At 39.8% G+C, this 27,526-nt stretch overlaps 1 protein-coding gene across 1 annotated transcript in view; it reads left to right on the forward strand.

The window, feature by feature from the left end:
* Positions 1–4,212: 4,212 nt before the first annotated feature.
* LOC139447409 (protein Wnt-11b-2-like) overlaps positions 4,213–27,526 on the forward strand; it is a 102,871-nt gene continuing 79,557 nt past the window's right edge. The window contains exon 1 of the mRNA XM_071228742.1: positions 4,213–4,849. Coding sequence (XP_071084843.1) covers positions 4,764–4,849 — 86 coding nt within the window. The 5' untranslated portion in view covers positions 4,213–4,763. The remainder of the gene's footprint in view (positions 4,850–27,526) is intronic.

Consider the following 27,526-nt stretch of genomic DNA (forward strand, 5'->3'; position numbering starts at 1 on the left):
CAACCTGGTTAACACTGGTGACAATCGTGTTAGAACAACATTCCTCTACAGCTTATCTCTGTCCATGATTGTATTCCAGAGGCTTGATGCAAGAGTGAGTGAGTGAGTTGGGTTTAACGCGCTTTAAATGTATTCCAGTTATATCACGGCGTGTCAGCTTAATGTGGGAGGAAAGCCCCAAGTGATGCAGGTCTCAGATCTCAGACGTTTACCACTTTGGAGAAACCCACGAGCACGGGTATGGTGCTGACAATCCTAGAAACATAACCGGGGCGAACCGGGATTCGAACCCAGGATCAATGTGTTCCAGCGTACCAAAGGGACGCAACTCCGCACAACGGATTGTGGCGCCTTAGACGACTGGGCCACCCGTGCCCCGTACACATTAAAATGACAGGACAAACCTGAGATACTGGCGAAGCAGGGCTATATATTCAACTTGCACATTAAGTCTCGCGCAAGTGGGTGTCACTTACGAGATTTCGTTTGCCAATGCACAGATGTGTCGACACGAATGAACGAAACAAACAACCTCTACTATAAATTACCGGACGGGTTGCATAGCATGGTTTAACTATTAATCCATTTATGCATTTCCTGATTGGTCCCAATGGGGAGATAACTCTGGCGATATTTCGTTACGCCACCTGTTGGCAAAATTAGTCCCAGAACTCGATTCAGGATGATCTAAGACGGAGGGTTTTATAGTCCTAGATTACAAGTAAGCTGTTCAAATTAGCTCGGTTTATTGTCCGTTGCTTGTCGAAAAACAACGTTTTGAGCGTTTTGGGACCCACAAAATTCCCTCGGAGACTTAATTACCAGCAGATCTCATCTGTTGCCAGAATTGACGCAAAGACGCTCTTACTTATCTACTTTCATTTCCTTAAAGATTCATCAAGAATAATTACCTGCATATACCGCTAGTCCTGTTTAAGACAGTGTATTAAAATACCTCACATTTCCAGACAAGAATCTGCTTCCATTAAAGGACACGGGCTATAATTACCTGAAGACATAGTTGATCTTTCATCTCAGTCTGTTCGTGTTATCACAGAATGACATGAGTAAGTTACTCGCACCAGCAACGTGATTCAGCCTTGTATCCTAATGTCACATCACCATGTGCCAGATCAAGTGGTTTCAAGTTCAACTCTCTTGTTTCTCCTTTTGGTTCTCAGAGGAGTGAGTATTGTTTTACGACGCTTTTACAATATCAGCAATATCATGGAGGGTGAGACCAGGAATGGGCTTCAAACATTGTTGGGAATCGAACCCGGGTCTTCGGCGTTACGCTACCTCACCGCCCCTTTTCAGAGAAGGGTGGTCAGGGCGTTCTAGTGCTGTAATGGTTGCTTCCCTTACTTGTGCCAGGATCCGCTATTCATTGGTTCTTATCTCAGATTCGACCCGATTGGACTTGGTTTTAGTTGTGCTCGTAGTTTTCAACAAGGGAGTGGGTATTGTCGGGCACCCGTATTTGAAATTAAAACAATTACCATCCATTGGGGCCAATTTAGAAGCTGTAGGCCCTGACTAAACTCTTCGGGCCCTCATTTAAGTCACGACCCGTGAAGATTCCGGGGTAAAATAAGTCTTCAGCAACCCATGCTTGCCGTAAAAGGTGACTATGCTTGTCGTAAAAGGCGACTAACGGGATCGGGTGGTCAGGCTCGCTGGCTTGGTTGATGCATGTCATCGATCCCAATTGCGTGGATCGATGCTCATGATATTAATCACTGGATTGTCTGGTCCAGACTCGATTATTTACAGACCGCCGTCATATAGCTGGAATATTGCTGAATGCGGCGTTAAACAACAAACCAACAACCAACAACAACATTTAAGTGACTGCAGCTTATTGTGACCAAAATTTATCACACATATATTTACTACTGGCCATAAGGACCCATACAAATATGAAACTGAAGGACCGACACAAGATCTACCTGATACGGGCCTATTGGCAGGCGCTTATTTCGAACACTGCTTGGCAGAGTTGCTCCCCATAGTCGTGCCAACATCTGCTCATATTTGTATTTCAGAATAAGCCCTATGGCCTTATATATAGTCAGTTGTATTAGAACGAGACTTTTGCAGGCTATTGAATTAAGATAGGTGTAGCGTGTTTTCCGCTAAAAGTGACTTCAAATCTCACATTCGACCTGATTATTCTTGGTTTGCTTGCACTAAGCTCCTGGGTTTCATAAAAGTGTTACCAGTCACAGATACGACTTGATGGTGGTGCTTAGTATGTCTGTGCTATACCCAAAAAGTTAGAGCCAGTTTGTTTGGAGTTAAACGTCGCACTCAGCACTATTCCTGCTATATGACGGCGGTCTGTAAATAATCGACTCTGAACCAGACAATCGAGTGATTAACATCATGAGCATCGATCTACGCAATTTGGATACGATAACGTGCATCAACTAAGTCGGCGATCCTTACCACCCGACCCGTTAGTCGCCTCTTGCGACAATCATGGGTAACAATTCTTACCCGGATCTTCACAGGATAAGACACTTTGAGCTTTAGTGTCTGACTATTGGTCATGAGCATCTTGTTAATAGTTAGTTGGTGTTGTACATTGGCAGCAAAAAAACACTAGCTTTTCCGACGCATTGGTTTTCAAAACATTTTTGAAACGTTATAACAAATGCGTACAGACAACGTTGATGAAACCATACAAAATAACGTTAATTAAACGCTTTCAAATACATTTCCTGAATATTTCGCAAAAAGATATTTGAAACGTTACAACCAAGGTTTTTAAGAAACGTTTCTGGAACCATACAAATTCAAGTGAAGAAAACATTCAGGAAGATTTTGTGAAATGTGTTAGGGATGCTTTTACAGCATTTTCATGTTTGCTAGGCTCCGTCATTAAGCTGCCGCATCACGATGTAACTGGCATTATGTTCCAACTTTCATCTTAATCATTCAAGAACTAACACGTCCATCTTATCCCTAATATACGGATGGAAATGAGTAAGGGAACATTTAGTTTTAGACACAGTAAAATGATATGCTACCATGGCTTCTCAGCCTTGTCTACCAAATGCGCGTTGGAATCAATGCATGCAAACACATCTCAACATTTGATTCTGACATGTGTTGAATTTATATGCACGCTTTTTGAAATGTACTGACAGTAAAGCTTATTTCCCTATTTTCATTGTCCCCTTATTCGTTTCCATCAGAATATACATTGTCTTTTAATAGTTAACATATGTATATATATGTATTCGCCACTTTCAAAACATTTGAAACAAAACATAAATTATTATTGATGATGATGATGATGATGATGATGAAAAAGCTATCCTTGTTAGTATACTCAAAGAACAAAATACAAAGTATGAAAACGTTTCAAGTGCTCTTCCTTGATAAAGAGAACACACAGATAAGCAGACTTTAAACCACAGTACTATAACGACTTCAGCTGAAGATTAAGCTAATATTTTATAATGTAATCTCCCCAATTGGTCTCCTGCAATTCACGCTGTATGTAACTTCATGAAACTTGTCGCAAATTTATTGCTTTCTTTACTGGCGATTATGTAGAAATCCACCTCCAAGTATCTCTCTCCTAGCATCCCCCAACCTGTTTCTCAGGTCTTCAATCGAAGCGTTATGGGTATGGTACAAGGTCGCGTTTAACACGGGTCGAACTGTATGCAGGGCTGTTCGTCGCCGCTGAGTTTTGTCTAGTGAAGCGTTTATGTGTTAAACACCCATAGCGCTCCTTGCCCGGGCGAGTCCCGTCTCAATGAAATCGTCGGGCAGGCAAGGCAAAAAGGCCATCCACAATGCCTTATGTTCTTATTCAAGACAGCGCGTAAATAACACTTAGTTATAGCTACATTCAACGGAACGGACAGTGTGACATAATATCTCAAAGGCGCGACTTATCCTTCACCTGTGTGTATATCAATTACAATGGCTGTTTTTCAATGAACCACAACTAAATTATTTTTCTGTGCGAAATATACACCTGAGCGGTACATCTTGCCTGGAAGAATATCAAATCTGAAATTCAATCACACATCATCCTTGTCTGGTCAGTTGTGCGTGTTATCTGCTGCTTGAGTAAACGACTGAGAGGTAAACCCCGGTCCGCAGCGCGTGCACTGTGACGTAGTTGTCAGGTGACCTGCTAGCAGACGATACTTTTAAGCGCACGCTTTCAAGCAAGGGTAACGGCGAGCCAAATAGGTTTAAACGGTAGAGGGGTCTAGCTCTGTGTGAATGATCCCGAGCTTGGCGGGTTCTCTCGAACAATTTCTTCATAAATTATGGCAGTGGGATATTTTATGACGGTGAATCAACTGCCGACTGCTTTGTGTTCTCGAGTGCTGGCTTCTGAAGATGAAATCTCGTCTTTCTGTTTTCCAGCGACATGGTTCTGTTCGGATGACAACACAGTGCCCCTAATCGCAACATTGTGAAACTTCGGAGGGTTGAGCAACGAAAGAAACGAGAATTCTATTCGGCGAATGCTCTACCACAATGGATTGCTCACACCACTGAAGAACAAGGGATATAATGACACAGTATATTGTGGCATGTTAAGATGAGAAAACGTGTCGTGTTTCCTCCAAGTTTCAACACTTGCTAGGGTTTTTTTTATTGGGAAAAGTAACTCGAGAATCAGGAGTGGATCCTTGAGACCTGAATTTGCTTGTTCAATTCCCGGGGTGCTGGAATTGTACGACACTGGTGTGGAATTCCAGCTGACGCTTTTGTGCGGATTATACACAACAATGTTGATACCGAACGCTCATCTGAGTGTAAAACTCCTGCTCATTCTACTGCTCTGTTTTGACCCTTCAATCGCTATCAAATGGCTGTAAGTACTTTCTTCTTTTTTTATATCTGTGATATTTCAAGATGACGACCTTCAAAAACATTCAGTTTATGATTCATAAATATATATTATCTTAAGCATATAGTTTCCTTTCAATTTCATTGTTGTGTAAATGTGCAAGTGATTGTATTCGTCCATTCAAGCATCCCTTACATTTTCTATTTTGCATCATTATCGGACATTATGCTACTGGAGAATGGCACTGTCAACAACATTCCAACCTCTATGTGATCCAAATGTGATGCCTTTATTTTGCGACATACTTTAAATGTTCAGTTGCATTCGATATTTATTGTCCAGGTTGAATACAAACTATCTTTTATTTATAAAAATGTCCCTCTCGGTTTAACACCAGACAAAGGACGTTTTAAATCAAACAAGGCAACTTTATTTAGACACACGTTCTACAAATAAATATCCAGAAAATTGTCTGATGCAGGTGTTAGCGTACACAAGGCAACAATCTAAACTATCCATTTCGGAGTTATCAGTCCAACCCGATTCTTGAATTTCTCTAAACTAACTGGAGATATCTGCTAGTCACCTTGCTAGCAACTACCGCCCTCGTAAACATGAATCTTTTTTCGACTAAATGGAATATGAAAACATGTGATTATTCAGCTGTCTGACAGGTATCTGTATCACCCGTGGAAATAATGCTTGTTTAAAATGTAGTGTTTCTAACGGTGGAATATGACAGTCAGGCGTTCCGAGACATAAATACAGTTATTCATACATAATTCATAGCCTAAAATATATATTTATTTATCTTCTTATGAAGGGAACATATGCATTTTGTTTTTGAAATAACGCATATGATTACAAATTATTAGCATTTGGGCTATGCCATATCTTCGCCAGAGGAACAGAGATAACAAGTCTAAGTTTGCATAAGGCCGAACACCAGCCAATCTCGCATGGCAATACGGTGGGACATATTACATACATACTTTGTCAGTACATTGAGGTTTAATATTTGAGGCAATGTTTTTTTTCAGATATGATAAAAAGGGATTTTACTAATTTTATAATAAAAACTCTGCTATATTTTAAAAAAATTATGTTTTGCATGTAAAAGATATTTTTAACAGTATTCGTGAATTTTTGGTTTATTTTTCAAATTCAAAGGGTGAATTTCATTTATTATGCCAGGAAAAACGCTGCTTAAAATGACCCATGTGTTAAAATCCTCACCATAAATGATTACAGAAAAGTAATAAACATTTTAACAAATCGAAAAGACTTAATAGATTCGGTTATCACATATTCAGTGGATATCGTGAATGTATAACGAGAGATAATCGTACTGGACCAATCGGTATCTCTGGTATTCAAAACTCACTGACGTAGGTGTAATATAAGTACTGGTAACAGGCAACGGAGGATGGATTTTGTTTAAAATGTATGTCACATGAGATGTGTTTGAAACAGAATATATACAAAATTTCTAACGACCGTCAGCCAATACATCAATCTTTCCCGTTTTACTTACAAAATACTCTTATATTCACGTACCACACTAGAAATTGTCCACCAGAAGGAACATATTCAAGATTTACTTAATGATAGTATAGCATCGGGTGAAAAAAGCACCAAGTGACATTTTATCAGATTGTCATCCCAGTGTTGGCCTCTTCTTGACATGTTTTCGTATGAAAAATGTCAGCCGTTTCATTGACAAAATTGAGCACAGCAAGAACATTGTATAGCCCGTGACTTCGTCAACGATTGTATATCTAACTCATTCAATCATTAAGAGAGCAGTGACAATGTCGCTCCCTCAGGCGACGAAATCCTAAATCGTTCAATTATGCTGGAGTGTGCACCCGTGGCTGTGCTATTTCTCGTCATTGTCTGGTTCTAAATGAAAGCGTAATTATGACGCAATTCAACGTCCACAACACGTGTTAATGGAAGAAATCCGCATCATGTCACCACTTCAATGACAACCCGCTTGTGTCTTCATTTCGGGAAATACGTGATTAAATACTCATTTGGCCTTACAGGTGCTTGAAGGCTAATTGTTGCTAATCATGTTTAAGTGAATACCTTATGGTTTTTGACTACGCTGAAAGACGTGTTCTTGTATTCTGCTTTTAGAACGTTTGTGTGAAGCAAAATAATCTCAGGAAATGTTTTATTAACACGTTCTTTAAATTGACAACACTTACAAAACAGAAACGTCGTATTTGAGTTAAGTTTCAGTTTCTCAATCAATCTCTTCAGGGTAATAACGACACTGGTTGTAGAAAGAAACGGTCTGATCATGAACTTAAAATATAAACAGATACATGTACATATACACTGTATCTATTATTACCTGTATAAACAGCTAAGTTATATTATTGTTTTATTTTGTTGAGTGTGATGTCAGTTAGTATGCCAAAACTCTAACGAATTCATTATCAATTCTGATAAAGGACCCCCATTTTCCCTAAACGCCAACTCAGAAAATATTCCACAGAAACTATGGAAGTATATTATATTTTAATGGTCATCGGGTTTCTAGAGCATAACGTAATTTACATACAACTGATCAGTTAAAAACATTTATTTTTTCACGAGGTACGTGAAATATATCCTAATTTTAATCTACAAATGTGTTATCGTATGTAGGTGTCTTACTTATATATCTTATCTTATATGTCAATCAGTAAGTAGATACATCTTATTGCAACCTGAATATTTCAGCGTTTTGTAAACCAGGCCTTTCGGTTAAAACTTTATAACAATTGCGCCTCGCTAAATCATCGCCAGAGGACTACGAAATAACAACTCTTTAAGTTTTCACAAGGCCAAACACCCGCCAATCTCGCATGGCAATACCGTGGAACCCTGTTACATACGGGAAATCCTAGAGTTAGTTTGTCTATCCATTGAAGTTTAATACATTGAGTTTGCGAGAAGTGTACACGGCCGAAACATTATTACCGGGAATTCCGTGCGCATGTATGTGTTAATATATAGGTACGTCTTCAACATATCTCGCATGTTTCATCCACTTGACTCAAGATCAGATTCTGTTATTTGAAACTTAAATAATCCAATTAAAACAGCCCAGTTTCCTTTGTGGCCACGTGCTTACTGTAAGACGAAACTGAGAAAACCGAGGCAAAATAAATAAACTTTATATTTGTGACTTGCGCTCCCGTATCTCCGACAATCGTATTAAATACGGCATTTATACAGAGTTCAACCGAAGGTGAAGGTGCTTATAAAACCTTTACCCGACTCTGTGTTTACTTTACAGCATGTGAGAAATATATTGTGGCAAACAGTTTCTGTGTCATGGGATATTTCACGTTTACCGTCTGACATTTTCAAAATGAAAGTGTAAAATAAATGTGAATAGGACATTGTTCACACTATAGCATAATTTCCAAATATCTTGTATTATTTGATTTGAAACGTGCTTGTTCGTCGATATGCAACGTGATTAAAACCATAAATATTTCACAAATGTAATTGGCATTTCAAATAATTTCAAGGATATGATATACGGGGATATCTTGATTGACAATCGTCAATATCAAGCCAGGCTATTATTTACAGGATATGTATGTGTCTGTGACACTCTGACTTCATGCTGTCAATTTCCATTTAACGTTGTGAGATAAGCATAGGAACGTATACGGTGTCAATTGCCATGTACATTTCAACGCCTGTCAATCGATCCTGGGCCAACAGGTGCGCGTTCAGTGGCAATGCTTGATTGACGTTTATACCGGACGAGACGATTAAATAGATGAATTAGTTTTTGAAATTGAAAGGAACGTGCTCGATAGGTGACATTTATATTCTGGACTTCCAAATGACAATTAGGAACAAATGTAAGTTGAATTGAATGTTATCTGTTTTTTTCCACGTTGACTTTCCTTTTCTAGAATATTGAGTCAAAATTCAAGCATGCCAGATATTGATTTACACGAAAACACTTTCATTTATAAGATTTAGTTTTTTTCAAATTATCATTGAGACTAAAAGCGTAGTCTGTTGTTTCGACGTGTGATCGAATAACCCCTATATGACATCAAATGTGTCTTACACGTAGTAAAACAAAATTTAAAAAATGTAATGGTGGTAGGTGATTTTAAGAACGGATTTCTTTGCGTATAAGAGCAATTAAAAACTACAATAAATATTCATAATAGCATATGTAAACTTTATGCTTAGATTCTATACAATCGTACTGATATCCCAAATACACTTTTCCGGCTTTTTAACCCAACGCCAACACGCACTGAAAACAAATAACGAAAAAAAATGTTACTATCATTGTCAGACACAAGAGAACGACCTCCACGGACATAAGACATTCCATCGCATGGATTGAAAAAAAATCCAATGCCAGTCAGTTTAACGTCTTCGAGTTGTCTTGGGAGAAAGGACAGTCTTGATTTATGAGTCCCGACGTGTAAAAAAGTGCATGAATTGACTCAGGGCTTTAAGAAGGAATGTTCACACTTCTCCTTGGCAGCTGGCATCGGCCGGCCGTGAAATACATCAACTTTCGCCGTCAGTTTTACAACTGCGTGGAACCATTTCACAAAAATAGTTCGTTTCAATTGCACGTGCAAGTCCTATTAGAACGACGAGGAGGTTGAAATTTGAAATTTGAAATCTAAATTGGAATTAGTTGGAAATGTTGCTATATACTTTCACTTCTGTTTTGGTAATACGTTCCAGGGTGTGATTGTGTGTTGCAATAAACGTAGGCTGTTTGGCAATTTGGTCGTCTTCCTGTTGAAATGTGACGTATCCAGGTAGGATTTGTTTTATTGATATATAATACCGGGTTATTGTGTGCTATGACAGGGGGATGACGTTTTATGTTTTACTGACGAGTATGTCAAATGCTAGCGTTGTTTGGCGTCGGAGCAATCAACAAGATGTCTTGTTAATGTAGAGGGTTGAGTAATGCTTATAATCGCGTCTCTCTGCTGATGTGTCGGTGACTTTGTGTGTTTAGTAGTTAATGTCAGTGTGAGCGACGTTTGCAAATGTCTAACGAGCTTAATAAAATACCGGTAATAGAAAAACACTGTAATACAATATCGGTAATATAAAAACAATATAATTCAATACCGGTAATATACCAAAAAAGAAAAAAGTACAACACCAGTAATATAAAAAAACACAATAATACAACACCGGTACAAAAAAAACCACAATAATACAATACCAGTAATATAAAAAAAACCACAATAATACAATACCATTAATACATAACCAGTATAGTAGAATACCAGTACTAAAATACAATATGGTACAATACCAGTAATATATATATAAAACAATATAATACAATACCGGTAATATATAAAAAACCCAATAAATTACAATACCAGTAACATAAAAATACACACAATAATACATGATCAGTAATATTTAAACAGTATAGTACAACACCAGTGTAATACAATACTAGTAATATAACAAATAGTATTGTACAATACAAGCGATATTAAAGCAGTATAATACGATACTAGTAAATAGAAACAGCATTATACAAGGCCACTCCTGAATAAACGGTATATACAATACCAGTATTTTATAAACAGTATAATACAATACCAGTGGTATATAAACAGTATATTACAATACCAATACTTTATATACAGTATTATTAGTAGTATTTATATCTAGAAAACTACAGGACTAGTAATACCTCTCGGGTATAACACAGTACAAGAGTATTAGTAATATCAATCTCGTATCTCGCACTACTAGTAACGATATCTGGTATTATGCTGTGCCAGCATCTGACTGATGTATTGTAATACGAGTAAAGACACACTTATAAAAGGCATTGTACAATTCTAGTGATATCTGACTATTTATAATGAAAGCTGCCTGGTATAATACTCTAGTAATATCTGTTTGGGATGATACAGTCTATACTAGTAACATCTATCTGGTATTTTGCAATACTCGTAATATCGAACAAGTAAACTACAATACATTGGACTAAAGTTGATGTTAAAAGATGATCCACCTAAGTCTTTGATGATAGTAAAATTCAGGTATGATACTAAGTCCCTAAAAAAAATATGTTTCTCGTCAATTCCATTTTTTTTTAAAGTGCAAGGTGACCAGGCTTGTTATTTTTTATCCACGTTTTTGTTTGACAAGCATTGTCGTGAATATGGCCACTTTTCCAGTATATCAAAAGGTACATGATTCCTGCTACAACACAGCAAAGGGCAGATAACTCTAATTGAAGGCTGAAATCTGATTTGCGGAATATCAGGAATAGCTGAATTCGGAACCGGAAATAAGCATTGACTCGTTAGGTTTGAAATGGCCCGTACGGCGACGAGAAACGTTTCTTTTCCTTCATTTCTTGACCCTAATGATAGTGTGTTCTTTAGATGATGTATTTGTAAGGTCCCACAGATGCTTTTTTATGTCGTTACTCCCCTTGTCTCGACCTACGGATAACTGGAGATTAACCCGAATAGTGTATGCTCACATCAGTCCATCAAATCCAGAGAAGTGTACATTTTAGAATACTGCTGACTGCGACGTCAAACAACTTGGGCCCACTTACATCTGGCTTACAGATACATCAATTATACAGTGAAATCCCGATTATCCGGACAGTGCAACAATCGTCCGGATCAACACATATCTGGATTAACTATCATATATACGTACTCATATCCTTACTATGTTTGTACTATCGAACTCCAACCATACGGAGGGAGTGGTTCCTTTATCAACGGGGTTCGGACCAACGGGGTTCCACTGTATAAAGTTGGTTGGTTGGTTGGTTTGTTATTTAACGCCGCACACAGCAATATTCCAGCTATATGACGGTGGTCTGTAAATAATCGAGTCTGGACCAGACAATTCAGTGATGGACATCATGAGCATCGATCCACGCAATTGGGATCGATGAAATGTATCAACCAAGTCAGCGAGCCTGACCACCCGACCCTGTTGACGGCAAGCATGGGGTGTTTAAGATCTATCCTACCCTGGATCTTCAGGGATCCACTGTATATAGATCAACAAATCCACACAAATCGTAGTTGCGATCCTTCTAACAGTGATGTATTCATCTAGTTTAAAGACTTCTTTTTAAGACATGGGAACTTTGTGGGAAGCCCATTTCATGTGTCCTCCGCCGTGCGTAAAAGCGGCGTCAAACCATACTCTTTCTCAAGATGGCATTGACCACGCTACGATTAGTTCATATCGCCATCGACGTATCCTGTGTACTAACATTTGTCCTGTCATACCCATTTGATATAACCTGCTGACAGTAATGTTTCAGAATGGTTCAATGGTATTGTGATATCCCAAAAAGCGGAAAATTCTCACCCATTATTCAACTAATCCCACTTAGGAAGCACAGCAAGTGGAACGAACGACTGCAGCAATACCTGCAAGCAAGGACCATTTGTCAAAACAGGAAGCAGAGCCAGCACCCAACCCTAATTTAACGCTTTATGAATGAGCTCAATTCAAAAAAGTTGCGAGTTGGTGTACACTAAGGAGATAATGAAGATAATAATTATCTCTATCGCCATGTGTAGCATATGTGACGAGCTAGCCACGCTGTCACGCTACAGCTGATACCGCCTGACTAGAACAACTGTGTCACGTACGATCAAACTTCGGAGAGTAAACGCACCCTGAGAAAGTAGAAAAATCCGGAACACGAAATACCTAGCGGGGTCGCGAATACCTTTAAGCACGAAAACAAATTAGGTTTTCACTTCTCCTCAACTTCACCATGGCTGTTAAGAGACAAAGGATGACAGTCTTGCAAGACCATGAACAAAAATATTTGCGTTGGTGCGTCGTCGCGAACTGAAGGTCTTTGCGCTGGTGGCCGTCCGTGCATTGTCGACAATTCGTGAATGAAGTAGACACAAAGACTCCCTGTGTAAGCCTCCAGAAGGTGTCGCTGTTCGCTGGGTCGGCTTCATTATCCCTGCTTAACGTTAAACTCTGGTCAGTCTATTGTGGGTGGCAAGTCAGCTGAAAGATATCACTTGTAATGTATTTGCCTCCGGAGCTTGTTGAATGGCCCGAGTGTTAACGGAATGGATTTGGGATCATTACAGACTTAGCTGAGATTATTAATATGCAGGTGTGTATGTACCATGGGACGATTAGCGGATTGGTTGTGATGTACACCGTTTGCTTGGAAAGGAATTGATATAGAATCTGCTTACTTAGATGTAAGCACACCTACTTAATGGTGAATTAGAAGTCGTTTATTTGTGGGGAAATGTAGTTTTTCGAGGGATCAAATGAATAAGAACTAAATAAGAAATCATTGAAGTAGATATGTGTAAGGAAGGAACTTTGCTTCAAGTGAATATGGTTTTACGCCGCTTTTAGCAATATTCCAGCAATATCACGGCGAAATGGGCTTCACACATTGTACCCATGTCGGGAATCTAACCCGGGTCTTCGGCGTGACGAGCGAACGCTTTAACCACTAGGCTACCCGACCGCCCCCTAACTTTGCTTCAACGAAATATAGACACTATGGCTACTGAACTTAGCTGAAATATATCTTAGCCTTTCGTTAGACATTTGGGACAGAGACACCTGGTTGGATAACTTTTGTGTCTTTTAACTATTATAACTCCTGGACTATTATAACTCTCTACAATGTTACGTATGGTTAAGGTAAGCTAGAAATGTCCAGATTACCATTACATCTAACTAAAAATTGATTTCTGTCTCTTTCAAATACGGACGTTTCCTGAATGGACACCCATCTATCTTTCAAGAAAGTTGCATGTTCGATTCCAATAAATAATTAACATTATTTTTTTCTTTTTATTACGTCTATTGATAGTATTGATAATATACGAAGAAATCGATGTTAACTATTTATATTTTAGCTTGTATCGATTTATTGCCACGGGTATAGACAGATGTCGACTAACATATAATCTATGAAATCTTATATTACACAATACACTTTTCTCCTCTAAAATTAAAACAAATAATTTCCCCGATGCTGTCGAACAGAGCTAGCTTGAGCTGGCTACACTTGCTTTTATGTACATATCTAGATTGGTTTTGTTTTCATAAAATAAATATATTCCATTCATGGTGCAGGACTTAGACAGATGCGATGCATCGATAATTCGATTAATCGTTTGACTCTAATATGCGGCTTTTTAAGGGCTGTCCTCACATTTGCCGGGCAAAAGAAAGTTGACACTTAGTAAATGGATTTGACCAAAAACTTTAAAACGTTACAAGGCTAAAAAAACAGCTGCTTGTTGTGAGATACGCATTGATATGATGCATTAGATATCGCTGATGATAACCTCATCAAATACATCAACAACGAATAACCATTTCTTTTCTACATTTTTAGCCACCAACCAAACATGGACGTGTACTTGTTTTTGTCCGGCATTTTACTATCACTGTTCTACTTGTAACTTCTCAGTTTGGGGGCGGTCGGGTAGCCTAGTGGTTAGAGCGTTCGATCGTCACGCCGAAGACCCGGGTTCGATTCCCGACATGGGTACAATGTGTGAAGCCCATTTCTGGTGTCCCCCGCCGTGATATTGCTGGAATATTGCTAAAAGCGGCGTAAAACCATACTCACTAGCTTCTCAGATTAATTTCAAACTCAGCATATATTTAAATTCCGTAGATGTTTAATGTTTTTCTGTTGTATGAGATGAACGGCGAAACCAGTGAATATCATAATTATCCTTGTCATCGACATTTGTGACGTGGTTTACCATTAAGAGGAACATTCCAAGCAGGATCCATGAAGACTATCACTTTCAACCGTCCTATTAATATGAAAGGCTACCTGTTCAGGGTAAACTGTACAGAAACGGCCTGGGACCCACGTCTTCGCTGGATGCCTTCAATATGGCTAGATTAGACATCTGGTTCCAATCGTACAACTTAAAGAATAGTTAGACATATGTGAAGGCTGTATACCTATGGAAGAGAATTTCTCGCTAATCATATCCACAATACCTATAGGGGTTGAATGTAGCCTAGACATTGTGAACCTAAAAACATTCCTCCCCCTGTTCCCTGTGTCGGCAAGACCGGGTCGAGCTTTGCACGATCGAGAGACATATTTTGTGATATCGGTCTGCATTCTTGACTATAATTCAAAAGGTGAGCTGTCTGGCGTGTATGGTTGTAATGTATGGTGTAGTCAAGTTGTAGTGCAGCGGGGCCACCGAGAGAATTGAACAAGGAACAGGAATTTTATTTCGGCCAATATTATGCCATAACGTCGAAGTCTCACAGAGATATGTGTCTGCTATCTAGACAATTCATATCTACATGCCATTGTTCTAGTGTACATTCTGATTCTTACCTAAGGGACCGTGTTGGAGAAGTTCCACAGCACTCAATACGAGTCAATAGTCTACAAGAAGCGACCGACCCGTGAAGATTCCGGGTAGAATAGGTCTTCAACAACCCATGCATGCTTGCCGTAAAAGGCGACTATGCTTGTCGTAAAAGGCGACTAACGGGATCGGGTGGTCAGGCTCGCTGACTTGGTTGATGCATGTCATCGATCCCAAATGCGTGGATTGATGCTCATGATATCAATCACTGGATTGTCTGGTCCACACTCGATTATTTACAGACCGCCGTCATATAGCTGGAATATTGTCGCGTGCGGCGTTAAACAACAAACCAACCAACATGAAGCGACCAATTTGGATCGGATTGTCAGGCTTGGTTGTTTCATCTCATCGTATCCCAATTGCGTGGATCGATGTTTGTGATGTCAATCACTGGGTTGTCTCGTCAAGAGTCGATTATTTACAGACCGCCGTCATACGACGTGCATACTGCTGAGCGCTGCGTTAAACAGATCCCTCTTAATCCATGTCACGGTTCATAATATCAACTACTGGTTTGTCGGCCTAGACACATTTACAACGGACCTTGAGTGAGTGAGTGAGTTAAAATTTAACGTCGCATCGGCATTATCTCAGCCATATAGCGACGAGTTAATATATTTTACAATTTAGTCATTAATGCAAAGTTTTGTTTAAAAGCAAGTTGTAAAACATATTTGAGCATGCTATATTTAGAAACAATTCATGAAACATATTTGAGCATAACAATATTATATATACAGTTTTAAAACACGGGCTGTAGGCCACCAGTAACCAAAGCTAGGCCACCTCGCTGGGGATCATGGGGACTTACAGTACCTCTGCTTCCTGCATGATACCCCAGCAGGATTTACGTCATCACTTTAGCCACTGGTGGTTGTGCACAATACTAGCCAATATTTAAAAATACTCATTAATGAGTTGGCTTAAAAACACTGGTTGATGATAGATACATTGATTATGATAGGATTACGTGTCACAGGGGGACAATATCTTTACCGCGGGCCTTGACGTAGCAGTAACATTGTCGTCGCGGCGTAAAACAAACAACATGCATTCTTATTCTAGAAATGTTATTCGAAGTTGAAGCATGTGTATATTGTCGGATCTTGCTCTTTCTTTGTTGTTTAACACCGCACTCAGCAATATTCCAGCTATATGACGTCAGTCTGTAAATAATCGAGTCTGGACCAGACAATCCAGTGGTTGGTGTCATGAGCATCGATCCTTTGTCCTTTTTTTTTGTTGTTTAACGCCGCACTCAGCAGTATTCCAGCTATATGACGGCGGTCTGTAAAGTAATCGAGTCTGGACCAGACAATCCAGTGATTTTATATCATGAGCATCGATCCACGCAATTGGGATCGATGACATGCATTAATCAAGTCAGCGAGCCTGACCACCCGATTCCGTTAGTCGCCTTTTACGACAAGCACAGTCGCCTTTTACGGGAAAACATGGGTTGCTGAAGACCTGTTCTACCCCGGATCTTCACGGTATATATAACAGTGGTCAGGTAGTCCTTATTTCATCTCCAGCTTGAATCGGACCCACAATGTAATTTAAACCATTTTGACGACGTTATTTTTGCCGTTGATTCTGAGCCAGGCCGTTCTGAACGTGCATTTAAACGAGTAGAACTGACGCAATTACAGGTCAAAATAATAGAGCAATAATATTTCAGTCAGAGAAAGCATTCGAATCTATTGGTCAACAGATTATCGTGATTTCTCGCGAACCTAATGATATAATGATTGTCTCCTTCGTGGAACCATAATCGATCAGACAGCTAGCCCAGTGGTTAGAGTGTTGGCCGTCAAGCCATAAACCCGGGTTCGATTCCCCTACGGTATAGTGTTTGAGGCCCGTTCTTGGTATCCCCCACCATACGACTAGGTTATTACTAAAAGCAGCGTACGCCATTTATTAGCCTCCTAAACGTTTTTATATCCAAGGTTAAAGTGACAAAGCATTAAAAATAGCAAAGTTATTTCTAGTACCGTTATGTAACAGATATGCATGGTTATTCATAAAAGGGGGATCTGATACCTCTTATAAATGTTTTGTCAAAACATCAATACAATTTACGTCGCATCGTGTGTTAAAACTGATAAGAACAGACAGTTATCAGATGAAAAGAATGTTACACGATAAATGCCAGAAAATAGCCAACTCAAGTCATATCGAAATTGTAAATACTAAGACCTCTGTTTCTGTCATACCCAACACGAATCGTTCGTGTGTCCACATATAACGTGTTCCCGTGTATACAGAAAGTTGTATCATGTGCTGAAACACAGAACGCCGTACCCACGTTACAGCCTCGTGGCCAGTAGAAACCACTTGTCTCTGCGAACCACGGCTCTCTAACATCAGAAGCATAACAATGGCGGCCGCTGGCAACACGTTTTTTGAGCGTCTGGATTTCAGAGACAAGTTTCCCTATTACTGCGGTTCGCGAGAAGACGAACAGCACATGGACGGGCTATTTGCTAGCTGAAGGCTCCTCTCTCCAACTACCTTCCGCTGAAAATATTCCACAAATAAAAAGTAGCTGTAGACAGAGTCTCGAGCGTGGCTTCAGGTATGGGAAACAAGCGTGTTTTTGTTGAGCGTTGAAAGGGAATCTTGCAAATGAGTTTGTTGTTGTTTTTGTTGACTAGGTAGAGGGAATTGTATACTTGTAACAATGTTCAAGAAATCCGTATCGAAAGAAGCAGTGGGGATCATATGTGTACGTAGTTAATTAAAAATAACGCTTAAACGTAAGTAGAAACGCTAAGCGAGTACCACTTTCATAGTGTAGCATGTCTTTAAAATGACGTTCTCTTTTTCTTTTTCTTTTTCTTTTACTTTTCATATATGATTTAGAAACATTTTTCAACGAAATTCCTTTCAAATGAACCTCATTTAAAGATTTCGGTTAAAATGTTTAAAGATTCGGTAAACTATTTTTGAATTGTTATCATCTGGCATCGCAGAAGCTCGGCGAGGTTCCTTGGATCTTTAGATCCAGTTAGGCATAATGACACCTTAATCATGCGAGTGTTGGGTTAATAATGTCCTCTAGTTACCGCGACCGCCTGTGACCTCCCACCACGGGACATTCAAACACTTGTCAGACTCCTTAATCCCCGGACCAATTTCCAATATTTTTATCATGGCGATCCAGCTCGTCATGAGAGGGTAAAAGCCTGTTTAATGACATGGACTAGAAACGCGAAACGCGTACACTGGGCGGCTTGACATACCTGACCAAAAAATGACCATTAAGTGGACCTGGGTGTTGTTAGACTCCCGTGTTCCTTGGCGTGAAAGCTGTTGGTGAAATGGTGTTATTTTAGGGATGACTGATCACGTACACTGGCACGACACGGGTCGATTTTTTTATAGCTTCTGAAAATTTATGACATTGGACCATGCGAGTAAGAGGTTTAAGTGACACCGTGGGATATGGGTATATTTATTTGATACACATCATATCTATTAGATAAATGAATTTATAACTGGTACCACATGGGTATATTAGAGTGTGACTGTGAATGGGTGTAGTGAGAGCTGATTGGGGGTATGATTGTTGTCTACGTGGCCAACAGTTTACAGATACTACGTTTGCCTTGTAAACATATATATCTTGTGAGAGGATGGTTTAATGCCTTTCTATCAATATTGTAAACTGCCAGACAAAGGAAGGTATTCACCCTTGTTTGATGGTGGCTTAAAATGAAAGAAATAAGAATGGTTATTCGATGGTGATGTCTTTGATACGAGTATCATAGATGCGTTTTGGACCTTAGGTTTTAAGTGTTTCGGCGACTGTTTTCAGCCTAGTAACTTTTTGATAATGTTTGTAATTTTTTTGGTCAAATCGATTTTTCAAGTTTATCCTTTCTTTTGTCTGGCTCACACTGGGGTCTAAGAAAGCGCTTAACATCTTGTACCCAAATGGAATAGTATCCGGGTGTTCAGTGTGGCGAGCGAACGCTAGAACCACTCGTCGCCCATAATGTAGATCTAAAGAACATATATCATGGACAGAATGAAGAAACAATTCCGAAGTCGTTTACTGGGTATATTAATTATAATACGTCATGTCAACAATATAACTCAAGGAGTGTTCAGTACATTTTCAAAGTTGAAAAAAAAAGTTTTTGTTCCAGGAAATGGAAGGAAAAAATAAGTTGCCCCCACAAATAAATTACTCATTGGCAATGCTGGCACGATGTCTTGAACAAAAGTCTGGAGTGCGGCGGAAAACAACAAGATCTACAAAATTATCTGCCTTTTGTGTAATCCTTGTTTGATAGAGTCGCCAGCGAAACACTCCAATGACAAATGTTTCACGGCGACACGCAGGATTCCGTCCGCTCATTCTTGGCTGTTTCGTGTTCTTCAAATGACACCATGACGTCCGCCTAGAAAGTCCCAGATCTTCCATCAGCAACCCATGCTTGCCGTAAAAGGTGACTATGCTTGTCGTAAGAGGCGACTAACGGGATCGGGTGGTCAGACTAGCTGACTTGGGTGATGCAAGTCATCCATCTCGATTGCGTAGATCGATGCTCATGATATTAATCACTGGATTGTCTGGTCCACACTCGATTATTTACAGACCGCCCTCATATAGCTGGAATATTGCTGAGTGCGGCGTTAAACAACAAACCAAACCCCGAAAAAAAGTCCACGCTTGTCGTAATAGCCGTCTAAAGTGTTGCCTTTCAGTCACACGTCTGTGAGGGAGCCAGGGTATGTCATGTCACCCCCAACATATTCTAAACACACACACACACACACACACCGAACATTACCCAGAAAGGACAACATCAGGGTCATCAAACCACTCTGTATGTGATATGCTGTATCGATCTCCGATTCAAACGCCGGTATGTAGTGAAATGAATAACTGTCCGTATTGATCAGTTAGTTTCGATGTATAACGTTTCTACTCCGACAAGAGCGTAAACGATATAATATTTCTGGTCTGGTCATAATCGTTTTCGGCCAAGGCTACACCAGTTCATGGTTATCGGATTTGGGTCGGTCGAAACATAAATTAAAGTTTAGCTTAATATTTTATAGGTATGAAGTTATTTTCACCGGCTGTTATATTGAGAAAAGATATATTATAATACGGTTGAAATCGCAGGATGTTTAGTACGTTAGTAACGTACGTGTGTATGTGGTTACTTAAGGACCGATCATTTGATCTATGTACCTAAATATTGTTGTACAAAAAAATGCAACAATATATTTGTGAAGGATAATTGCTCTAATTTCAAGAGCCTGGGGTTATTATTTTTTTTCAAGAATATTTGGCGTCAACATTCTTTTAGATAAAATCCCAGGTTCCAACCCCCCACCCCTAGAATATCAAATGATCGGTCCCTTTAAAGGTTTTGTTCTCTCAGTGGGAGATTTGCAGTGGTCAAATATTATATACAATGCATTTTATCGATCGTTTTTAAGTAATAATATTTTTGTGTGTTTAATATTACAGGATATTTGTAGTTGTATGTTGTACTTTTGCCGTAAACCGAAGCGAACAACCACGTCTCCTAAGACACGGAACGTCTTCCGACTCCACGTCTACCTCCAGCTGAGCTCACTACGGAGACTGCATACCGTCAGCTAATGGCACACGTGCGGACGTTTTCATACGATAAGGGGAATAGTTTAATCAGCTTCGCCTCAAAGTGACTTTCTGTGTTGTTGACAATAACAAGGCATCGCCTTAAGTCTTCTTATTTGACCCAGGTGTTTTATAATAAGATAAAACTTAATTCAGCGCCGTGTATGCGGTTGTTTTGAAGTTCTTGTGAGGAAAAGGTTGTAAAAAAAATAACTGTCGGCTCAACGAATTAATCCTTTCAATAATACTCGTTGGCAGGTAATTTGTTCACGATACGCTCCAAACAGAGCCTTCATCCATTGTTCGTTTGTTTTGTCGTGCTGGACCATTAACGTAGTGTGACAGAAAGACGTTTTTTTTATTTTGTCTCAGCCAGATGTACACCATTTTTGCATTAAAAAACACATCTATGGATTTTATACATAGGCCATACCTTACGGAATTATTAGAGCCTATAATAAAAACTTTAATACATGTACTATTATAACAACGGGGAAAAAAAACCTGTTTCTCCCGTCGACTTACGGGATCGGGTGGTAAGGCTCGCTGACTTGGTTGATGTATGTTACCACATCCCAATTGCGTAGATCAATGTTTATGATGTCAATCACTAGACTGTCTGATTCAGACTCGATTATTTAGACTGCCATCACATAATTAGCCTACTGCTGAGCACAACGTTAAACAACAAACAAACAAAACTTTTTTTAAAAACCCTGTTTAAATACTCTATTTTTGCCACCGACAAGAAACTTTAGAAACTTTATGTGGCATTACCAGCTGTCGTTGAAACGCAGATATAGCTCGCCAATATGCAATGCACTTCGTAAACGTACACTATTAAATAGTTCAGTGGCATAAAAAGGTTGCCAGGGCGGAATTATCAAGAGAAGAAAGATTAATTGGTCTTGAAACTATTAATTTTGCTTGTCAACTCCAGGTTTATCATGCTTTGCGTGATAAAACGTTGTTTTGACGTTTAGGAATCTAGACCCAAATCTGTTGTCTGGTTAAGAATAATTTCAGTCACAATGAATTGCATGTTTTTTTTCCTTTTAAGCAGGTACATACCTACATGACTTAGAAGGAATTTAGGTAAAGCATAATGGACAGTCGTTTATTACGTTTTGCACAAAAGAAGGACTACCTGGGTTATCCATTATCGAATATTGGGTTTGAGTGAAAGATAGGGACACCAATTTTAAGCCAGTGTTTGTTAAAACTGACACCCTGATATGTCGGTACTGGGAATGAATAGGCGAAGGCTGAATACGTCCGTTAGGTAATGGAGGGCGGAAAAAAGAATTCTTGCGTTGAAGAGGAAGGAAAGTGAAATTAAAGCGATAGTGAAAGCTGCGTATCTTAATACAAGTGTTATTTGCGTAACGATGTGCATGTTTTGCCTAATCTTGTTTTGGAACAGAACTAATGTCTCTACTTTTTTTCTGTATAGAATTCATTTAATTAGTGGGGAATGTGGTTTCTGTCTGTAATTCACTGCAGTAAATATCGAATTTTGCAATACAGGATATTAAGATACACCTTAGTCTTATAATTCTTATTTGTTTATAGATTTGTGGGATACTTTATACGCTCTGCTTCACATGAGTGTAGTGTGAATAATTTAAGTATCTTCTGTGTGATGGGCCGAAGACCCGGGTTCGATTCCCGACATGGGTACAATGTGTGAAGCCCATTTCTGGTGTCTCCCGCCGTGATATTGCTGGAATATTGCTAAAAGCGGCGTAAAACCAAACTCACTCACTCTGTGTGATGACGAGTCTACTCATAAACAAAGCGCATGTAATGAGCTAACCTAAATAAAATGAAAACCCGTTTATCCGCACGGTATCTTTCCAATTGAATTCGTCTGCATTTACAAATGTCCGGATGAACAAATTATGGGTATGGGGTAATTTCATTTTTAAGCGTTCCTTGCTCTATTCGTCCGGCAGATGGGGTTGCTGGAATAACGGGGTCCGGAGGATTAACGAGGTTTCACTGGTGGTCCACTGGTTTCGTTACTTGGAAGTACCAGGATCCGCAGATCACGGTTCGAATTCCGAATATGAACATCGGCACCATGCCTGTGATCGTGGTTGTTACCAAAGTGGTAAACAATCGGGTTCTCAACGACGGTTATATTACTGAAATATTGTTCCTTGAACGTCAGAGAGCCCACCTAACTCATTTCCTAACACGACCCGTGAAGATTCCTGGGTAGAATAGGTCTTCAGCAACCCATACTTGCCGTAAAAGGTGACTATGCTTGTCGTAAGAGGCGACTAACGGGATCGGGTTGTCAGGCTCGCTACACTTGGTTGATACATGTCATCGATTCCAATTGCGTGGATCGATGCTCATGATATTAATCGCTGGACTGTCTGGTCCAAAGTCGATTATTTAAAGACCGCCGTCATATAGCTGGAATATTGCTGAGTGCGGCGTTAAACGAAAAAACATTTCCTAACACGACGTTACTCTTTACCCCAGCCTTTTAACCTTCTTGCAAAAACTACATCGAATTAATACTTTGAAATGTGTTAAATGAAAGAAATGCAAATATCAGTATTCCCGTCATTAGTAGGGATAAAACAACACGAAGACGGGGTATACATTAGTTTCTGTAATAAATAAGTATAGTTCCAGCATATCGCCTCATCCCAGGTATCTGACCCTGATTAATTAGTTAGATAACTTTGTGTACCCCATGGAGCCAGGGCTAGGTCCACAGCGAAGATGCTCGTACACAGCCCAGACAAAAATGTAAATAATATAATTACGTTAACTTGTGTACCATGTCTCAAGCACTGAGTAGAAAAGTGAAATGTGTCTTTTTATACTGATAGTAGTAAGCTTACGAGGATATACAGAGGAGACTCGTTCTGTTGAACTCTCTTACTCCATAGTTGTTCTAGACGGTCTAACTTCACGTTTGTTTTGTGTGTTGTTTAACGCAGCGCTCAGCTATATGACGGTGGTCTGCACGTACTCGAATTTGTCCAGATATTCCAGTGATTGACATTATGAACATCGATCTACGCAATTGGGATACGATGACATGCTCAATTGGGTCTGTGAATCTGACCACCCGATCCTGTTAATCGCCTCTTACGACAAGCCTAGTCTCCTTTTATGGCAAGCATGGGTTGCTGAAGACCTATTACAACCCGGATCTTCACGGGTAATGATTTATTGAACAGAACAGAAGTATATTTGTAAAGACTCTAGCTACTAGCCCCTCATCTTACATTTGCAAACTAATAAACATATATAAAAACCGTTGGGAGATGAATGAAAAATAATTCTTATTATGATAAACCTAAATTTATATATTGAGAATGCCGGTGGAAACCTCATAGATAGAACAGAATAATATCAACCCTTTTCTAGTCTCGAACGACGAATAACTCGATATTCATTAGACTTGGAGTAAAAGAAGGTTGAAACTGGACCTGTACGCAATATGGGTGTTATAGGGTGCAATCGATAAATATTCAAATTATATTACGCCCTGTTTCACAAAGTGGTCGTAGCTGCTTTAACTCCTACACTTCGACCTAGACTTACAGTAGCGCTACGATCGCTGCGGTGGTTGGTATTCGTGAACACCTGGTGTCATCACTGTCGTAAAAGGCGACTAACGGGATCGGGTGGTCAGGCTCGCTAACTTGGTTAATACATGTCCTCGATCCCAATTGTGTGGATCGATGCTCATGATAACAATCACTGGATTGTCTGGTCCAGACTCGATTATTTTACAGACCGCCGTCATATAGCTGGAATATTGCTGAGTGCGGCGTTAAACAACAAACAAACAAACAAATAAAACAACGGGTTATCCATTCATATAGTTTTCACCGCTATTTTTGCCTTTTACAGTTACTAGAATCTGTTCCTGCGGATAATCGAGATTGGTGATTTTCTCGCGTTTAGGTTTAATATTTTGTATAATCTGGCAGATTCAATTGTCGTTTTTCTTGCTATCAACCACTGTTTGACTTGTCAAGACTCGAATCCTTAATATAGCTGAAATATTGAAACAACATTCAAGTAATATCAACATGCTGGAAGGGTAAAATGTTAACATTTCTTATTTAATTAAATCCGCATTTATGATACTATTTTTATAATAGTCCCCGACTTTGTATTGCTAGAATAATGCTAAAAAGTCTCAATTTTAAACCGTCCTCACTTTGATAATCATAATTGGCTTATATATCAGCAGACCCGTGAAGATCCGGGCTAGACTAGGTCTTCAGCAACCCATGCTTGCCGTAAAAGATGACTATGCTTGTCGTAAAAGGCGACTAACGGGATCGGGTGGTCAGGCTCGCTAACTTGGTTTATGCATGTCATCGATCCCAATAGCGTGGATCGAAGCTCATGATATTAATCACTGGATTGTCTGGTCCAGACTCGATTATTTACAGACCGCCGTCATATAGCTGGAATATTGCTGTGTGCGGCGTTAAACAACAAACCAACCAACCAAATATATCAGCAAACTGTTATTAAACTGTCTGTTAAATAGTCCAGCAGTCTATGCGTTTTCTCGCGGGTTCGATGCCCCACGTTGGTGGACGTCACCACATTGCTACATATTTCAAAAAGCGATGCAAAACGATTCTCATACAGTTATTGCTATTTCACAGCGACTTTAAAAAGCGAAGATATAACTACATGCGCTTGATAAAATGTATGAACGCAATATATTAGCAACAGACGGATAACCATTCACGGGTAATACTTTGGCGTTACGCGACAGGCTTTATACTGCAGGGAGCTGAAGGTCTTTGTGTCAGACTAGTGTCAACCGCATGATACATCTGTACAAGTTATTTACACTGTCTTACATCATTGTGTATGCCGAGATGTTAATTCTGCTGCGGGTGCCCTTGCGTCAGCGTCGTGGCACGGGATATTATTAACTCGACCTACTGCTATAGAGTGTAGTTTAATAACACGCTGTATTGAAACCTTTATCCCTCCTTTGTAAGACGCAGGCTCTATTATGAATTTCTTCAATGAACATTTGGCGCTCTTAGAACCCATGTAATTTGGCATAAGGTCGTCTTATGCAAACACGCACACGGAACACTTCTTTTCGCTATCAGTGGGCGGGCGGATGGATACAAAAGTGTGTATGTTAGCTCACCTCTTTAAATCGTCCTCTTAAAAAAAGTAGGCCGTATCTTCAGATTAAGATATTTGTAATCTCTTTTATCCCGTCGTTGTGTTTATTTTGTTGATTGTGTGTCAGTTTGGATTATCAGGCAAGGTGTAGCGTTCTTGTCGTGTTGAAGGGCTGAGAGGTGGGGATATTATTATGAAGAGTGCTTGAAGGCCTATTTTAATACACACGGTAAATGCGAGTGCCGTCTGAGAATGTGTTTGTCCATATAGACGCCGGCCGCTCGTACATTTATGAAAAACAAACATTGAAATAAATACGTTTGCAGACTTAGATTTGCATTGATGAAAAAACAGGAAACATAAACAATCACCTGATTCAAGAATGATCTATTGACAAGCAGCGACACAGGTACATCTTCAGTTGTGGAGGAATCACAAGGGCGTTGTTTAATATCTTTAAGGCGTTTTATTAACAGAAACATTTTGAATGCCCCATGTCTTCACGGGTTTGGTTACTAAGCGAACTCAGTGGGAGGGGGGCGGCGGGTAGCCTAGTGGTTAAAGCGTTCACTCGTCATGCCGAAGACCCGGGTTCGATTCCCGACATGGGTACAATGTCCGAAGTCTTTTTTTGGTGTCCCCCGCCGTGATATTGCTGGAATATTGCTAAAAGCGGCGAAAAACCATACTCACTCACTCACTCACTTAGTGGGAGGGGCTTTGTGCAGCCTTTTGCAATATTCTAGCAATAACACGGCGAGCGGCACGAGAATGGGCTGCATACATGGGAATCGAACCCTGCCTACAGCGTGACGAGCGAACACTCTAACTACCACTAGGCTACCACACCGCCCCTATTGACTATGCGGCTTTAAAAAATGCAGCACTATTATTGAAGGCCATCAAAATGCTTCCCCCCCCCCCCCCCCCCCCCCCCCTCCTCCTGCGCACAGACGCACGCACCCACACCACCCCATGGTGGGTCTCGCGTCTTCAGGAAAACATATATCTTGGATCATTGATGTTGCTTTTGTGGAGTGTTTGTAAGTATGGTATTACACCGCTTTTAGTTTTGTTCTAGCAATATCACGGCGGTGAACACCACAAGAAATTGGCTTCACACATTATACCCTATTGGGAATCGAACCCGGGCCTTCGCGTGATGTGCGAACGCTTCAGTCACTAGGCTCCCTTACCGCCCCTACGTGTGATAAGCAATCCCCAAGTAATGTCCCTACTTATTCCGTAACGATGTAATAGCTGCATATAACGACCTTGCCAATCTCACATGGGCCTTCAGTTCTAACAATTCAGTGACTGCTATCAATGGTGTTAGACTGAATATTAGGCTATCACAAAGCAAGATCAGATCTATCAAAGACATATCTCATGCAGATCTAAAACTAAAATCAGAGTTTTAACATATAAAACCCGTTTATGGCTCAACTTGCAGGATCATGGTTCTATTTGATGCCCAGTCGTTTCTCTTTCATCTTTCAAATTATGTTTTCTGTGTGTTGTGTTATGCAGCCA

The sequence above is a fragment of the Haliotis cracherodii genome, unplaced genomic scaffold (genome assembly GCF_022045235.1).
Source record: "Haliotis cracherodii isolate W230 unplaced genomic scaffold, xgHalCrac1.p SCAF_7, whole genome shotgun sequence".
Taxonomy (NCBI): Eukaryota; Metazoa; Mollusca; class Gastropoda; order Lepetellida; family Haliotidae; genus Haliotis; species Haliotis cracherodii.